This window comes from Nasonia vitripennis, chromosome 2 (assembly GCF_009193385.2).
Source record: "Nasonia vitripennis strain AsymCx chromosome 2, Nvit_psr_1.1, whole genome shotgun sequence".
NCBI lineage: Eukaryota > Metazoa > Arthropoda > Insecta > Hymenoptera > Pteromalidae > Nasonia > Nasonia vitripennis.
Window position 1 is genome coordinate 34282643 of NC_045758.1, and position 16626 is coordinate 34299268.

Here is a 16626-nt window from a genome sequence, read left to right on the forward strand (position 1 = left end):
CTTAATTAATCCACCGAGCTAATTAACCTTCTAATCTTCTCTGGCTTCGATCGAGCTAGTACATCAAACCTCGCTAATCCACGCGGTACTGATAATGATAGAACGGTATTTCTAGTACAAGAGATGAGGAGATATTGTTTCGTAACGCTTGTGTCCGAACATTTCAGGCATCGTGAGGAAGGGGCTCAGGAATGGAAAACGATTCCCGTCACACCTTCCGGAAGCACGACGGTGACGATAAGCAGGCTGAAGTCCGGCACGAATCACGAGTTCCAAGTTGTCGGGAAGAATGCGCTTGGCGACGGAATGTCCAGCGGTATAATTACTGTTAGAACTTTAGGTAAGTGCACACATTGAAATTCATTCTTGCTCGAGTATTCGCTCTTTTCACGATTACTAATGTCCATTGTTCACGAATGCAGACGTGGAGTTACAAAAAGCGCCAACACAATCATCGACTTCGGGAAATCAAATACCGGCAGCTGCAGCAGACCAAAGTGGTGGTATGTTTTTTCTGCATCACGGCAATTTCAACTTTTTACTTTTTCAACAGTTTACTATAAGCTACATGATTTTTTATTTTATATTGCTATTTACATCATGCTCCCTCTTATACATTATCTCATATTGAAATCCATTAGTGCATTTCTCATGATTAGTTTGTACATTCGACGGCATCGCATCTGAGAAGGAACGTAAAGTTCCGAATGTAAATAAAACAAAAATACCGCCCTGAAAGCTCGACGGTGTTTCGAAAAAAAAAGACAGACATTAAAACACACTTTATCCGACAGACAGTATAAAACGCGAAGCATGTTACATTTCTTGCGCGAGGAATTTAGTTTGCAAAATTCTCGAAGCAAACAGCGGAGCAGCACTTTTAAGAGCATCCCGGAAGCAAAGTTCTAAAGTTCGAAAAACCTCGTGCCGGCCTTCAAACCGTCGACGGCGACGACGGTGCGGGATTTCTTCTATCCCGTCGCGACGTATCGTATCGGCAAACCCATCGAACTATTCGTTCCACTTCCGCCTTTATTTCCTCTTCCCGAATTCGTCGGTTCATTGCTCGACATTTGTACACAATGACGTTCCTTGTATTTTTTCGGAGCCTTTCTGGCCCGCGCGTTTCTTTGTCCCTACTTTCGACAATTTCCTCTTGTTCGCTTTAACTCTTTCTGTTTATTCCTTTCCGATGATAAAAGACCGCTGCCAATGCCAACAGAGCGGCACGGAATTTACATTGTATTTAGCGAAACTATAATTAACCTACTTTCCGAACAGAGAAAAAATAAAAAGCTCTGAAAGCTTAAATTAGAATGTAATTAATTCAAACGACTAATTTTAACTAATTTAAAGCGCTCGATATTCCTTTCCTCGCGTTCTCATTCACATTTCTCGTTTATCGCATTAGGGGTATTAAAGCTCGCTTTATTACGATAGCCGTTACAGCGAGAAGCCGTATGAAAGCGCCGTGAGATCGCTTAGAAGTAGAAGCTCTGAAAAATGCAAATAAGCGAGAAAAAAATATTTATGCACTCGCGTTAAAATCGAGCGAGAGGAAGGGACGAAGCACGAGACTAAAAAATAAAAGAACGAGCCCTCGAAAGCGATATTGGGAATAGGAGAAGGACCGAAAGAGGAGAAAAATAGAGAGTGGGAGAGACCGGGAGAGTGAGCAATGAACTTAATCTGCTTAACTCTGGGAGATGGGGAAGAGGTCGGGGGCAAACGACGACGGAGGAAAAAGGAATAGCCGCGGAAGGGTAGAGCGAGCGATGAGAGCGAGCGAGCTTCATACATTTTAAACGAGCCAAAATGACGAAAACAATCCCGACGCTAATTTCAAAACCGTTGAATCCGCGCGCAGCGCCGGAATCCGTTTACCCGCCGGAATTCCCTTATCTTCATCTTCTCCGTAATGTTTCCGTCGTCGCGCGAAAAAAGCGTTCTTTTTTCCCCGCATCTCTTTTTCGTTCTCAGCGAAAAGCCGTCGTTGCTTCTTCTCCTTCTTCTTTTTTTTTTTTATTTTTTTTTAATAAACAGACGAGTTCGTTAGTGCATACAATGTTTGTTAAAAATCGCTCGGCTGCACGACGGTCAGCATTTTGCGAATGTGCGGCTGCAGCCACGGCGGCGAATTCCTCCCCCTCGCGGCTGCCGCCGCAGTTGTCGGGGGGAGGGCGGAAAATCAATTTCTCCCTCGGATTCCACGCGAGCTTTCTCTCGCGCGCGCGAACGCCAGACCGCTATTTTGTTGAATATGTCAATTTTTCGCTTTAATTAACGAATTTATCGGGGCTTTGGCCTAGGCCCACACACGTTCATTGTAGCTCTCGGGGGCTTGAAAAGTTTATGAAAAATCGCGAGATCATCAGTTTCCAGTCTGTTTATTGGAATGATCGTTTGTTTCGTCCGATTAAATTGAATTGCCGATAGTTCATCATTGTATTATAACATCTCATCCCGCATCTCTTTTTCATGTCGTATCGCATCATTGGAATGTAATTTTCGAAACATTAGCTTCCTTATATCGTAGAGAAAAAAATGATTAGCATACATACCATTAATGCATTTTACACTTTACCAAGGTTTGCAAGATTTTTTAGTAGAGCTCTTTTTACGGCTATGCATAGTATTGATGATCCCTCACAGCACTTTCATGTTTGCATAAACCAAGTGCGTGCGCTTTTTTGTTCGCTTTTTTATTACAATAGCTTCGCTGCGTGATGGCATGACGTTTACGATGCCCGGGTGTGTCCCCCTCTTTTCTGTTTTCGTTCAATTACACGGTACAGTGTCCATTTTAAAGTCGATTTAAAGATAAACAGTTTTTTTTTCTGTATTTTCAAATTAAACTTTGTGATTGTTAAAAGCTTTAATGTTATGGATTAATGTTAAATAACTTTTAAAAAATTTGATAAAATTGTTGAAATATATTTGATTAAACAAAAAAGATTAAAAACTTGCAGAGTAAACGTGAAATTCAGAGTATACGCATAACTTGACATTATTCAAATAAAATCTTGTTCCGGGAATTCCACGAGGCGTAACAGTAGTTTGCATAGCTTGCTTTTGATTTTAAGACGAATGAATCATTGACTAGAGTAATTTTGGCCCTTAAGAGTATCATTAGCCCAAACGTAAGAATGTGCTTGTTTACGTTATAATTGCTTAATGAAACAATAAATGCGATGATTATTCTGTAATTATTCAATTTTTTTTTCGTTAAGCAAATATAACATGAAGAAATATATTTTTACAGGTGGGCTAGGATTACCCTTAAAGGAGAAAGTTACCCCCAATGATGGTAGGAGAACAGACAACTAAAGCTACTCTCATCGCCTTTCAAGATCTAATTTTCGCGTGATGATTTCAGGACCGAGGCCAGGACCACCGAGAAACGTGACTGTGACGGAGATCAACAACGGATTTCTTATAACTTGGATGCCTCCGCTTGAGAGGAATCATCTTGTAAAATTTTACACCATTAACTTCAAAACCGACGGGCCGTGGAAGACCCTTAACAAGGGACAGATCCGACCGGAAGATACGAGCTATCTCAGTGAGTTTTCGATTTTTATATCAATAGCGTATCTATAAATGTCAGTGACATGAACTAACGTGAAATTTCAGTGAAAAATCTGGTCGGCGGCAGGACGTATTATTTCGTAGTTTTCGCCAATTCGTCGGATAGCGCTGGCGCGAGCGAGCAGTACAAGTATTCGGTGCCGGCGCGCGTCAAGCACAAGGCCATAACTGCCGGCGTAGTCGGCGGGATCCTCTTTTTCATCGTCGCGATTATTCTCAGCATCTGCGCGGTCAAGATCTGCAATAAGAGAAAGCGACGAAAACAGGAGAAAGGTACGAGTATACAAGTGGCTGCATTGATCACATTAATTGACAATTTTTCTGACTTTGGTCCAAGCTTGCTTCCCCCGCAAAACGTTGCTTCTCTTTCTTTCACATAGTGCACTTTTTTAAAACAATAGCTTCTTACATTTGGAAGAGAAGCAACGTACTCAAGGTAGAAGTGACGACTGACGACCACATCCCTGGACGTGACAAGATTCCGTTTTAACACTGTTTTGTAATATTATAGAACTGCTTTCAGCGTATAACATGGTGACCTGCCGGGTAACAGACGCCCGAAACGGCGCAGGGCAGGGGCCCCAGGGAACAGTGCCTTTGAAAAAGTGAGTTTCACAGCTTGTCACCCTAAACTTACGAACTATTACTACGATCAAAGACTTAGAGTTAAGATTCGCGTTCTCCAACTGAGAGAACACTGTAAGATAATAATTGATAAGTGACTAGTCCGATGAGATCGTACTTGCATTTGTTGCATACAATTTGTTTTCGATATTGTTTGTCAATTACAGTTAAATTAGTACACGTTAAAAATTTTGATTGATTACCCAATTACTCGGCATATCTCTCTTTGAATAAGAAAGCTTAACTTTTCTACTAACCGAGAATTCTTAGTAATACGAATATGCAATTACGTTCTTAAATTTATAAGAGTACTAGGGTTTAGTCAAAGGTGTAGGGTTTAACAACTAACATGATAGGAAAGAAAAGCACCACAGCATTTGTTTTATCTTTCACGAGCGTTTCATAGAACTAAAATTATATTAAGTCTTACTGTTAGATAAAAGAAGATAAAAGACGTTAAATACTTAGATTAAAATTAAAAATAAGATTTATGAGATATATTAGCTTGCATAAAATTCGATTCTCTACGATACGATATAGTAGTCAATGTTCTTTGATCTTCTTGTCTAATCACCCTATAAAGCCTAGAATAGACGAATAATAATCTTAGAACAGATTAAGATTAACCGAAACAGCAGAGGTATTTTGGACGAAGACGAAAAATTTTTCATGAGTATTAAAACACAAAAAGCATACTATTGAAACAAATTCAAGATTTGAATAAAAGATTTTTATTTCCCTTTTCATTGATTTGTTTCCTTGACAATTGATTAATTTAACGACTGATTCAATATCGTACAATGTACCCTCTGTACAATGAATTATTTATCAACTGTACTAACTCTGTTTTCGAAATAACGATGTGGTATAAATGTGAATTTATAACGAGAGAGTATTCAATGAAGTGTCATTATATATCGAAATTTGTGCATATTATTTAGTGAATTGAAACATAATAAATCACTTGATAATATTTCCATGTAAATCGATTGTCTTAAATTTGTTTTCTAATAGTAAAAAATAATGAGAAACCATTGTTGCAACGTTACATTTCACTGACAGACGACTTAGCAACTGTCATGATCCACCCGATCTTTCATTATTCACAAATCGGATTGAGCCGCCACGACTCGAATCCGTCAGGGAAAGTGCATCGTCGAAATGAATCATTATAGCACAATACATAGATGATACAATTATAATTTTGAACGGCATCCAAAAGTCCACAATACGACTGCAGCGATGCCTATTCTGGATTACGACATTTTTTTTGTTACTTTTTTTTCTTCGATAATTTGATGCCGTGACTTTCCTTACAGACCGGAACAAGTCTTTTGTTAACTTTGGTTTGGTTTCATCTTCTTAAGAGCCAGTAAACCAGCCTTTTATACATCATCATCATTAATTTCTTCATCGAAAAAAAAAACTTTTTTCAACACATTTTTACTCATCCTCATTATTTTGTGACTATATTTGGTTTGTGTATTCTTTCAATTACCATTTTCCATGCTGATTTTTGAACTTTTCTTTTTTGTACATCTGGATCTTAAGAAGGTTTTTGGCGCTGGAATATTTTGTCGTGCACCCGAGGTCGAAGGATTCCTTTGCACATCCTCTCATACTATGCTTCCACTCTCCTTCGTCCTCGCGGCAAGCACGTGGAATTTTAATGTCGAGCAGTCGCGATCATCCTTGAAGATTACTGAGAAAGAACTCGACTTCAATCGTCACGCGCAATTTGCATCGCTCTTCACATCTTTTTTATCGCACGTAAAATATCCAGAACGGGCTGTACGGTTCAGTACGAAATCAAGTATTTTGGCTGCTTATTCCGAGATAATTAATGCTCAGTGGAAAGGATCGTATGAGAAACATTAAATAATGTTACTTTCAATACTACAGATATGACCATTTTGATACGTCCAAATGATAACATTATTTAAAACTTTAAAACGACATTTCTATGCATACCATTTTTAACTCGAAGTAAGCAGCCAAAGTATTTTCAATGGAGCTATAGGTTACATCATGCAGGTCTCTTGATAAATCACAAGAGTAGCGGAGTCGAAACTAGACCATTTAAGAAATCACGTTGTGCAAATTGAATCGACAAAATTTCAAAGTTTGAACTCGCCTTGAAAGTTATCAAAGTCAGTTTTGACTGCGCTCTCTGCGATGGATAAGAGAATTAGAGTTAAATGTTCTTTTGAGTAAAAATAAAGAATCCGTGGACTGACACTACGCGGTGTCTGCATTGTCCTCTTGTGTGTTTCCATAGGTCGACAAACTTAAACGCTTGCGGCGAGTCAGTGTCGACGCTGACCCGTTGCAGCCCGTTGAATCCGCAACCACCACAACCTCTTCATCAACCACTTCCTACGCAAGTAACCCCCGCCACCACTGCCACCTCGGAGCCGGTCCACGATCAGCCGGTACCCCCGAATCGTGATCGTGATCATCACACACTCCATCTCGAAAATCGGGATTACGACAGCGTGTTTATCATAGAGAGGCGGAACAGTAAGCCTAACATCCGCTAAGCGAGCCGCAAACCAGACCAGATAATTCAGAGATATATAACACTCGAGAGTCAGTGAGACAAAGAGAGAGGGAAAGAGACAGATTGAGCATTAAAGCACACACAGACAGTCAGTCAGTCAGTAGCGCGAAGTTCCAGTCCCATCGGATTGCAAATTATCTATATCGCTATCGAGAGCGAGACTATCTACTCGAGACTCGAGACTTAACGGATAAGCTGAGTGGCAGACGTCAGATCTGCTCGCTCACCTGCTGCTGGGCAGTAACGCTGCTGCCGCTCCAGAGCCAGCGAGCCCGCTGCAACTGTTGTTATTACTGTATATTACTGCTACTATATGATTAAAAAATTATTACCAGTTTTATTACCACTGTGACCGCTATTATATACATGACACACACGAGAGAGAAAGAAAGAGATAACGTGCAAATTAGCAGAAAAAAAAAGATATTACGAGAGAAAGTGTTCGAGGCAGTATTGGCTCTCCGCTCGCCTGAGACGCAATGTTACCTGCTAGGACTAATCTACTTTTATTACCGCAACTATATGAGAAAGCGCAAAACAAAACTAAATACTACTACTGCTCTATCGTCACCACCTACCACCTACGTACTGTCTATCTGCTACTACTTAGGATGATTGTCATGAAAAAACTGTAGACGAAATGAGAGATGCGAGAGAAAGACAGAAAGAGAGAAACAGAGAGCAATATGCAAGCAAAACAGCTATAGGAGACTTTCACTAGTTCATCCAGTCAGTACCCTGTACCTAAGCTCGGCGGATTAGGGAGTACATAGATAGCGCCATTCAACACCATTCTCTCCATTATCACGACAGACAACAGTAGAATTACTACTACCCAATTGTACTTATACTTTTACTTTCATTATTCATTCATTTGTTCCTATCATATTGTCTATGTTGTTACTGACTTACGTTATATTTATATCTGCTTTACCTAATCGTGTTATTTATACTGCTACCCCCACGTAAACCCCCCTGACCAAAAGTAGTGCATTGCCTTTTACTCAGAGGTCTCTTTATACAATCTCTGTAAATAATCAAGATAAATGTCGTTCTTAATACTAACAAAAAAATGCATGCTTTTAAAAAAGGAAACAACCGTTGACTAAAAAGAAAATTTACAGAAGTATAATAATAAAAAAAAATCCACATATCTTGCGACCTCTGACTGAATAGTAGCCGCATAGTTGTACTTACTACCTCCTCGTTTTACGCAGATAACGAATATTTTGTATTATTTCAAGTGATTCTATGACATTATTTTTTTCGTAACGATGCGCTGGTGCTTAAGTCGTAGGACGTTAGAGTTTTCGTTGTAAGCTTTTAGTACTTACAAAGTATATACGTACAGTGTTAGAGAACGTATTTTTTTATTCATTGTCTTGAGGTTATACACTTTGGTTGTGATTGTTTAAGAATCAGCGGTTATTTGATGATTGAGGATTTAAATTTCTTTTCTCGGTTATTTTCAGTTTCTTAGTACTCGAAGATTCCTTGAATTCATATAACATGTAAACACAGAAAACAGTATCAAAGTAGGTGCAAACACTTTTTTTCCCGCGATAATTGTTTGCAACGATTTAGCCTATACAAAATACAATCTCTTCTGCCGTCCACCTATGTTCACCTTGACTCACCTGTCACTATATACTTTAGATAAATGTGAATTTTCTGTTTGTTTCGAGGAACGAGTTTTTGAGCTTCCAACTCACATCACTGTTATATAATACGCACTCAGTAGCTTACCACGATATAGCTTTAGATTCGGAAAGATGCAAAAGAAAAGGCGGCGATACCTCACTGGAAACCGAAAACTCGTCCCTCCTTTTATTATTGTTTGAAAATACACTTTTGTACAACACAAGTATATATGATTTCTTTACTTTTCAAACGTGTCTTATATACTACGATTGAACTGATTATAATGAGTGAACTTTTGACGTAACTATTTTTTTCAATTTTTTTCAATTTTTTTCAATTTTTTGTGATCTTGACAGTAGAACAAAGTCCCGTTGCCAACTGTAAACTGACGTTGTACTTCGAATATAGACATATCTATTTGCTCCCTAAGTCTATCGCCCCTACTAGAGTAAAGTTCAATTAATTAGCGTTACATTTATTACTATTAACACTTGTTCTTGTGAATGTAATCGTTGTGTTACAATTTTCTCTCTCCCCTACTTTTCCTTGCTGCCGGACACGAAGGAGGAAAAAAGGTGACAGCAATCGGAGCACCTAAAATATTTGATAATCAATATATTCAGACAAATGGAATGACCATCATTGAGAGATATATTAATTTGTTATGAGAAATTTTTTGAAAAGATTGGAAATGAATATTAAGTGGAGAAAAAATTTTTTGAGAAAAGAAAATCCACGTTCACTTCCACTTCACGCACCCGGCAAGAAACCCTGTCACACCCAATTTTATACTATAATGTGTGTCTCGCACCGGAATGCGCATGTGCATGCCTTCTTCCTCTAGCCTGCATCCGAGTTACAATCCTTAGTTTATTTACCTATATAATTATGCGTAATAATTTTAATCGATATTATTTTTTTTTTTACTTACCAACTTTATGTGTCGTGTTATAATCACAAGTTTTGCACATAAATGTTGTATTTTCGGCTCCGATTCGATGGTTCACGGAATATCGCAGTCCGCTCAGTTTTTTGAAAGGAAATACAATAAAAGTTCCGCAAACCCTCGAATCGAAGCTTTGCAGCTGGCTGCAAGTGTGCGACAAGACTAACGCTCTTTTGTTCTGTTTCCGAGCAGACCTAGAAAAAGCCGAGTACCAGGTTTGAGTCTGCTGCGCGAGCTGATCAGCCCGGCGACGCCCGACCTGGCGCGCCGCTGCCGGCCACTGGGCAAGATCTCCCGCGCCGCGGACGGGCGCTTTGTCATCGCGGACTCGGTCATGTCCTCGGCCAACAACAGCATCCTCGACGCCTCGAGCAGCGACGACGGCGGCTTCCTGCCCAAGCAGCACCATCGCCTCAAGTCCTCCTGGCGCCGGCCCCTCGTCGGCACCAGCCAGCTGAGTCTACGCTCCGAGGGCAGCGGCCTCTCCAACCTGCAGCAGCAGCCCGTCCAGGTCGGCCAGGTCGTTCTGCCCGGGCATCAACTGCTGGCCTCCGTGGTTGGCCCGTCGCCGCAGCTGGCGTCGCCCGAACTGGTCGGTGGTGGTGCTTCAGCCGTTGCCGACATCTGCACCATCGCCTCGCCGCGCTTCCTCGCGAGCTCGCCGAGCTGCGGGCCCCAGTCGGCGCCCTGGAGCTCGCCCGTCTACCTGAGCGACCTGAGCTCCGTGCGGCCGGCCAACTCGACGGTCGAGCGCAGCAACTCCTACTTCCCGACGCCGCCGAGCTACCTGCAGTTGCACACCGTCCACCAGCGCTACAGCCAGGAGCTGCCCTCGCTCAAGGCCATCCACGCGGAGTGCACGCAGCGCTTCGTGCCGGTCCAGCCGCTGGCCACCTCCTCGCCGCCACAACCAGCCGGCCGGCCCCGGGCCCGACTGCCGCCCCGGCACGCCCGGCACGCCCGCTCGGCGCCCGAGCTCGCGGCCTCCCCCGACCTCGAGACCTCGCCCGAGTCGCGTTCCAGCAGCTCGGGCTTCGGAAGCAAGAACACCTCCCAGCAGAACCAGAGCTCGCGCAGTGGTAGCACCGTCGCCGAGTGCTGTCCGCCGCCCTACCGGCCGCCTCCGCCTCCGGCTTCCGTCGGCCGCTGGCTCGAGCACCACCACCCGGCTCTCAAGAGCTGCGTCAACCTCATCAGCATCGGCCTTCCTGGGGGCAGTTGCGGCGCGAACTTGGACGCGGGCAGCGTCGACGGCCACTACGAGTTCGACCCGGTCTCTTGCACGCCCACGCCAACCTCGGCTTCGACGCCAACTCGCGAGGAGCGGCCGCCCGTCCACCAGATGAACCACCACCACCATCACCACCACCAGCTGCCCCAGATCCACCAGGTGCACACGAGCCAGCAGCAGCCCGCCTCCGCGAGGTACTCCCGGGATAACATCGAGGCGCGCGTCCAGGCGATGAAGGCCGAGTTCCACCAGTTCCGACAGCGCCAGGCCAAGCGCCGGCAGAGCGCCCACCTGGAGAGCGCCTGCTGATCTGTAGTGTGTGACGATGATGATGATCCAGTAGTTCATTCGTCCGTCCGCGACGACGAGATCCTGTTTTCGTTTCGCTTATGTTCGCGTTTTCGCGACCACGCGCGCGCACAAACACACGCACACTCATGCACACACACACACACACACACATACACAGGCGAGGCTGAACCAGAAAAATACTCCAAAGATACTGTACCACGTACGTGCTCTATACCTTATAAATGAAGAAACGAAAAAAGTAAACCACGTTTAACCCTAATCGTAAACTGTAAGTAATTATTAATGACGACGAGAGAGAAAAAAAGTAATAAAAGACGAGAAAAGGGGGAGATGATATGTTATAAGTAAATAAACAAATTATTATAAATACAAGCGACAGACAGACGCGAAAACACCCTGCTCACACACACACACACACACACACACATGGAAAAATATGCCACAATCAAGTATAATTAAAGTAACAAAGAATATTGATGCGCAATGGACTCGAACCGTGATATTAGGCCGAAGCTTGCCTCGAGATTGCTTAAGGACTCACTCGTACTGCACTGCCTGTTTAGGGTTTCGCTAGCGACCCACCATATTATCGGCACAATAATTTTTCTTAAGCAATGTAAAACAAGAGAACATTTAAGTATTAAGCGACGATAGCGATCATGTGTCGAAGAGAGTGAGAGAGCGGAGGAGGTGTAGAAAGAAACGAAAACAAAGAGACGAGGTCAATTTCTCTATTACAAATTATACACGAGGTCTTGGAGAGGAAGACGAATAGAGATAGAGAGAGAGAGAGAGAGAGAGAGAGAGAGAGAGAGAGAGAGAGAGAGAGGGGGAGAGAGTGAGATTTAAGCGACAGAAAAAAGTGTTGTGGAGCTCTTAGAGGGTATCGCGCGCGAAGGATTCGCTCGACTATACGAGATACTCAAGTTGCTCGGGGATACTTTTACTTTTCTTTTTATAGTACAAACGTCTTATTTATATTTAAGCTAATACCTTTGATAGATCATTAGTACAATTATATAATTAGCGAAGGCTCTACTCACGATTCAACTATACACTTGGACGATTGACAATTAAGCCTATGACAAACAGAACGGCGGATGAACCCAGTGAGAGGGACGAACGACAGTGCGTGTAATAACGAAACGCAAGAGAGCGAGCGAGTGAGAGATGACGCCTGAGTGAATGAGAGAACGAGATAAAGAATGACGAAGAGCAATTATAGTAAATAAACAAAAAATTATTAAAAATGAGGTGACGCAAAGAGTACCAATATTCTAAAGTAATTCTAATAATTGAATTAATAATTTGATAATTACTTGATAATTGTAAATTATAACGATGTAGCGTGTAGTATTATTAATCGACATTGAGGATGTGGACACATGAATTTCAGCAAGAAAAGAAATGAACTTGTGTTTTTAATGAATAAAGGGAAAAATGATGGAGCCGCGAACGCAAAATCGCCCGTTACTGTTGTATCATATATTATAATTATTGAAGTACTGGTTATAAAGAAAAATGGCGTGAAAATGAGTGTCGTTTGTTCCGGTTAGCGTGTAACGAGGAAACTATTCAAAGCTGTCGAGGGAGGAGCAGAGCGAGAGAGAGAGAGAGAGAGAGAGAGAGAGAGAGAGAGAGAGAGAGAGAGAGAGCAGGCAAGCAAGGACCTAGTTTACCGTTACAAAGTCGGATATTTTTCGATTTCGTTTGAAAGTGTGTACATTACGCTTGCCGAGCTCTCCTCCTCCCTCGCCGAAAGAGTAACTAGCGAAGAGCCTCACGAAAATTGCAAGCTCAAAGAAAAAGCTGGCTGAGCAAGTCGAGCGAGCCCAAACGAGATAAATGGAATGTCGCGTCGGAGGAGAGAGAAAATCCAGGTATATTACGCAGGAGGAGACGATAAGTGAGGCTCCGATCGGCATTGTATAAAGACGGAGTCCTCATCGACGCGCGCCATATAGATAATCGCAATTCGATTTTCCTCTCCGAGCCTCGACTCTGCGCGCAGACACACGCACACACTGCAGCCAACGCAAATTCGAACTTGATCAAGGAGGGAAACGCAATCGCGAAGAGGGGTGTCTCTCGCGAGCCGTGTGCTTTCCTCTCACCTTGTAATAGATAAGCGATAAGCGTATATATAAAATAAGAGTGTAGATATATCATAGTTAGATACAACGATCTCAAAGACGACGCACGTGTTTCGCTACAGAAAATTAAAGGGAAATAAAATGAAAAAAATATATATATAAAAATGAAAAAAACTTATCGGTCACCGTATTAAGCGTATTATACATACTTACACCGACAGCACGTAAAAGCAAATGCATTAACAAAAAAGTATCGCGTATATAAGGAGAGAATGACTATATGGTTGAATCGTGAATATGTTGTTACGATCCTCGTTAACGACGCACACTTTTCCATCCGTCTTCGTTTTTGTTCATTCATTTTCACGTCCTGTTCAAGCCCCAACATTGTCGTTTCATTTCTCCTGTACACACGCTCATACGCGTGTCTGTGAATATTATGTAAAATCGATTGTGTAAGAAATTGCTATCCAAGATTTCTATAAAGTGTTTCATGAAAAAATTCATAAAAATCGTTGAAATTGCTCATTGTAATGAATCGATAGGCACATTATAATATCTACGAAACTTATAATAAAGACATTATACAAGTTTAGCATGTTGACTTTTTCGTGATCTTTTATTTAGACTTGTATGTATTTTTTTCGTTTGTTATGCAAACGTAACGGTTGCATGCTTATTTCGATAGCGTCATCAGGTAAACTCTTTATAATTTTCAAAACGAATCGTACGTAAGTTATGCGAGATAAAAGTTCTATTGCGGCGTTGTTTGCATACGAATTGAAGCTGTTGCGATATTTTTAATATTAAGCTATGAAGAACAGTATTATTAAATAATCTATAAAGTCTATAAAATCTATTTTATTTCTCAAGTCATCTCGTTGCACTTTTTGCGATGTAATGCCTGTATTGTTAAAAATTTAATCTAAGTGAAACTTTTTAATGACGTAAATATAAGCGTTCAAAGAAAAAAATCATTGAGCACAACTAATTGTATCGATTAAAATCTATTCACTAGTCTGTGAACAGTTAGGCGCGATTCGAGAATCAAAGGAACAGTAATTTGCCGACTTACCGCAAATTCTGGCTCAACGATCTTTGGGCTTCGAAAACCTTTCACGGCGCGCCGTTGAATTTCTTACACAACCGATTGTCGAGACCTTATTTCTCAAACATTTTTCCTTCGAACGCATATGCGCACATGTACACATGCACACGCATAAGTATTTCGCTAATTATATGTATAAAAAGATAATATAGCGCGATGGCTTTCGCGGCTGAAATTTGCATCGCAGGTGTCGCCGCAACGTGTCTACGGCACAGCTGCGCAGAAACTCACACATACACGAAGCAGGCCGACCGCTCTTGCGCTTCCGCTTTTTTATCGTGTTAAGTCCGTGTGATAAATAATTAAAACCTTTGATAAAAACGGGAGAATTTTTCTATACGATCATTACTCGTTAAAGTCGTGTTTACATCGCCAACGCGGGAGAAAATAAGCGATAAAACGAAAAAAAATAATAATAATAAATATAAATAAGACGACGCCTTCCGTGGAAACGAGAGACTGCGCGCGGAGGAAAACGAGAGCGAGTCGCGCCTGCTGGAATATAAAAATAAAAGCGATACACAGCGAGAGAGAACCGACCAATTGTACGATTATGCGCGTCACGCGAGGTGTCGCGGTGCACAGCTCGATGCAATTCGTAGCCGCGGGAGCGTGAATAAAATCTATAACGGTTTTATGTAATGTGTAAGAAATGACTATACGTTGGTACATCATGCGCGACAATTTCTAGGATGTTTTTGTGAATCGAGTGCGTTATATTTTGAGCGCCAGTCGGCGACTCCTGTATAAAGGACAAAATACGAGATTGTGGAAGTATCGTCGTAAGAACCCGCTGAACTTGCCCATTGAGTACAATTTTAATTTTAGTTACTTTTTAATCGTAGCGTTTTATTATTATTATTATTATTTTTTATCATTATAATATATCATGTACCGTGCCCGTTTCGCCTGATATACACGCGCATACATATACAAACGTATATATGAAAACGAAGTTCCGCGTCCTTATAGTGAATGAAACTGCGAATCTCATTGATTTCCTCGCTGAAGTACGCCGTTTTGTATTATTTAATTTTATCATCGCCCAGACTCATCCATTCGCGCGCAAGTATATAACATAATCATCGTTGTGAACGATTTTCGCAAAGCCTTTTGCACCGTCATGTTTGTAACGTAACTCCATACTTCCTTTATTATTTATGACAAAACAAATGTATATCGATCCTATATATGCGCCTCATACACACACACACACATGCGTTTTCACACACACACACACACACGTTCAACTATTGTTTGGTATATCTATCATACTTTCCCCGGAATAGAGATGAAAGAAAATCGTTGCCCCGTTATTATTGACTATGCTTTCTCGCTACTCCGAGAACTCCAAGACGTACTAACTTAGGACGAATTGTAGACGATTTATTATTAAATAAAATTAAAAGGAGAACGGTCATTTGAAACGATCTGGATTTTTTTTCATTCCTCACCCTCGATTATCTATATGTACAAATATTAACTCAATTCGCTGCGTAATCGATTTCGAGAAAAATCTCAGCTCTGACTCGGGAGAATTTCACAAGATATAGGATGAGTGTGCAAAGCTTAAAGTTCAAAACCATTTGCGCAAAAGCTCCTGAATAAGCAGCGATTAATGCAAATTACTACAATTTCCCTGATTTTGCTCGTCTAAAACAAGTGTTATAGTTAGTTAAAACTAGAGCAGAGCAACAATACCGCTTGAAACGCGAGAACGATGTACGAATCTTTCGAGGTAACTCAATCGGCGTAATTACGGCGTATATTTGGTTTCACACGCCATTTGACGACGCGATTAGCGCAATCAAAATATTTCACCAACGAACAAATGAATTTCCCACCGATTCCCATGGATCCTCCACACCCGAAAAAAAAATCACACCATTGCAGCGACGACCATCGACGAACAACAGAGAAGCCTTTCCCATCGCTTCACATCGGACAGATAAAAGCCCCGTGAAAAGCTCGAGCGGATGGAAATTTTAGTGGGTCAAGCGGCGCTCCTCTTCCTGCGGCTTTCGTCGCCGTAGCCGTGGACAGGTGCTTACGTCGCCAAAAGTCCGATAGCTGCAGCGTTCCCTCTCCGTCATTATTCCCATTGACAGCTGCGAGAGCGAGATAGCTCGCGGATCCCTATTATCTCTCAACAGCGAGGCAAGGCTGCCGCTGTGCGGACAGTCTGCGCGTCGTGCTATGCGTCAACGCGCGGATGTGACGTAAGAGCCGCCGGTGAGTGGACCACCGCTTGCGACCGAGATGTCGACTTGTGCCGATGCTTCTCTGTATGCTGCGCGATTTCGGAGAAGGAAGAGCTTTTGGAATTTCCCGGCACATTTTTCGAAACCTTTAGCACTTTATTTATTTATTTATTTATTTATTTATTTTTTTCGTAAATAAAATGTTATTTCGATCAATAAAAGCAGCTTGTAGATTAATGAACGTTTATCGATGCCAGATGAGTAAATTTAATCCTGCACATGGAAGTGCCTGATGTAAATATCCGGAGCCGGAAACGGTTGT

At 41.9% G+C, this 16626-nt stretch overlaps 1 protein-coding gene across 6 annotated transcripts in view; it reads left to right on the plus strand.

Annotated features, from left to right (window-relative positions):
- The window catches only part of LOC100119623 (protein turtle), a 186552-nt gene extending 171022 nt beyond the window's left edge, over window positions 1–15530 (plus strand). For 5 of the 6 annotated variants that reach the window (XM_032597512.1, XM_032597510.1, XM_032597511.1 and 2 more), the window contains 7 exons: window positions 168–340; window positions 423–503; window positions 3263–3307; window positions 3377–3562; window positions 3634–3861; window positions 4100–4193; window positions 9552–15530. In XM_032597512.1, coding sequence (XP_032453403.1) covers window positions 168–340; window positions 423–503; window positions 3263–3307; window positions 3377–3562; window positions 3634–3861; window positions 4100–4193; window positions 9552–10899 — 2155 coding nt within the window. In that variant the 3' untranslated portion in view covers window positions 10900–15530. The remainder of the gene's footprint in view (window positions 1–167; window positions 341–422; window positions 504–3262; window positions 3308–3376; window positions 3563–3633; window positions 3862–4099; window positions 4194–9551) is intronic. The other variant, XM_032597515.1, reaches the window with a different exon arrangement.
- Window positions 15531–16626: the final 1096 nt, after the last annotated feature.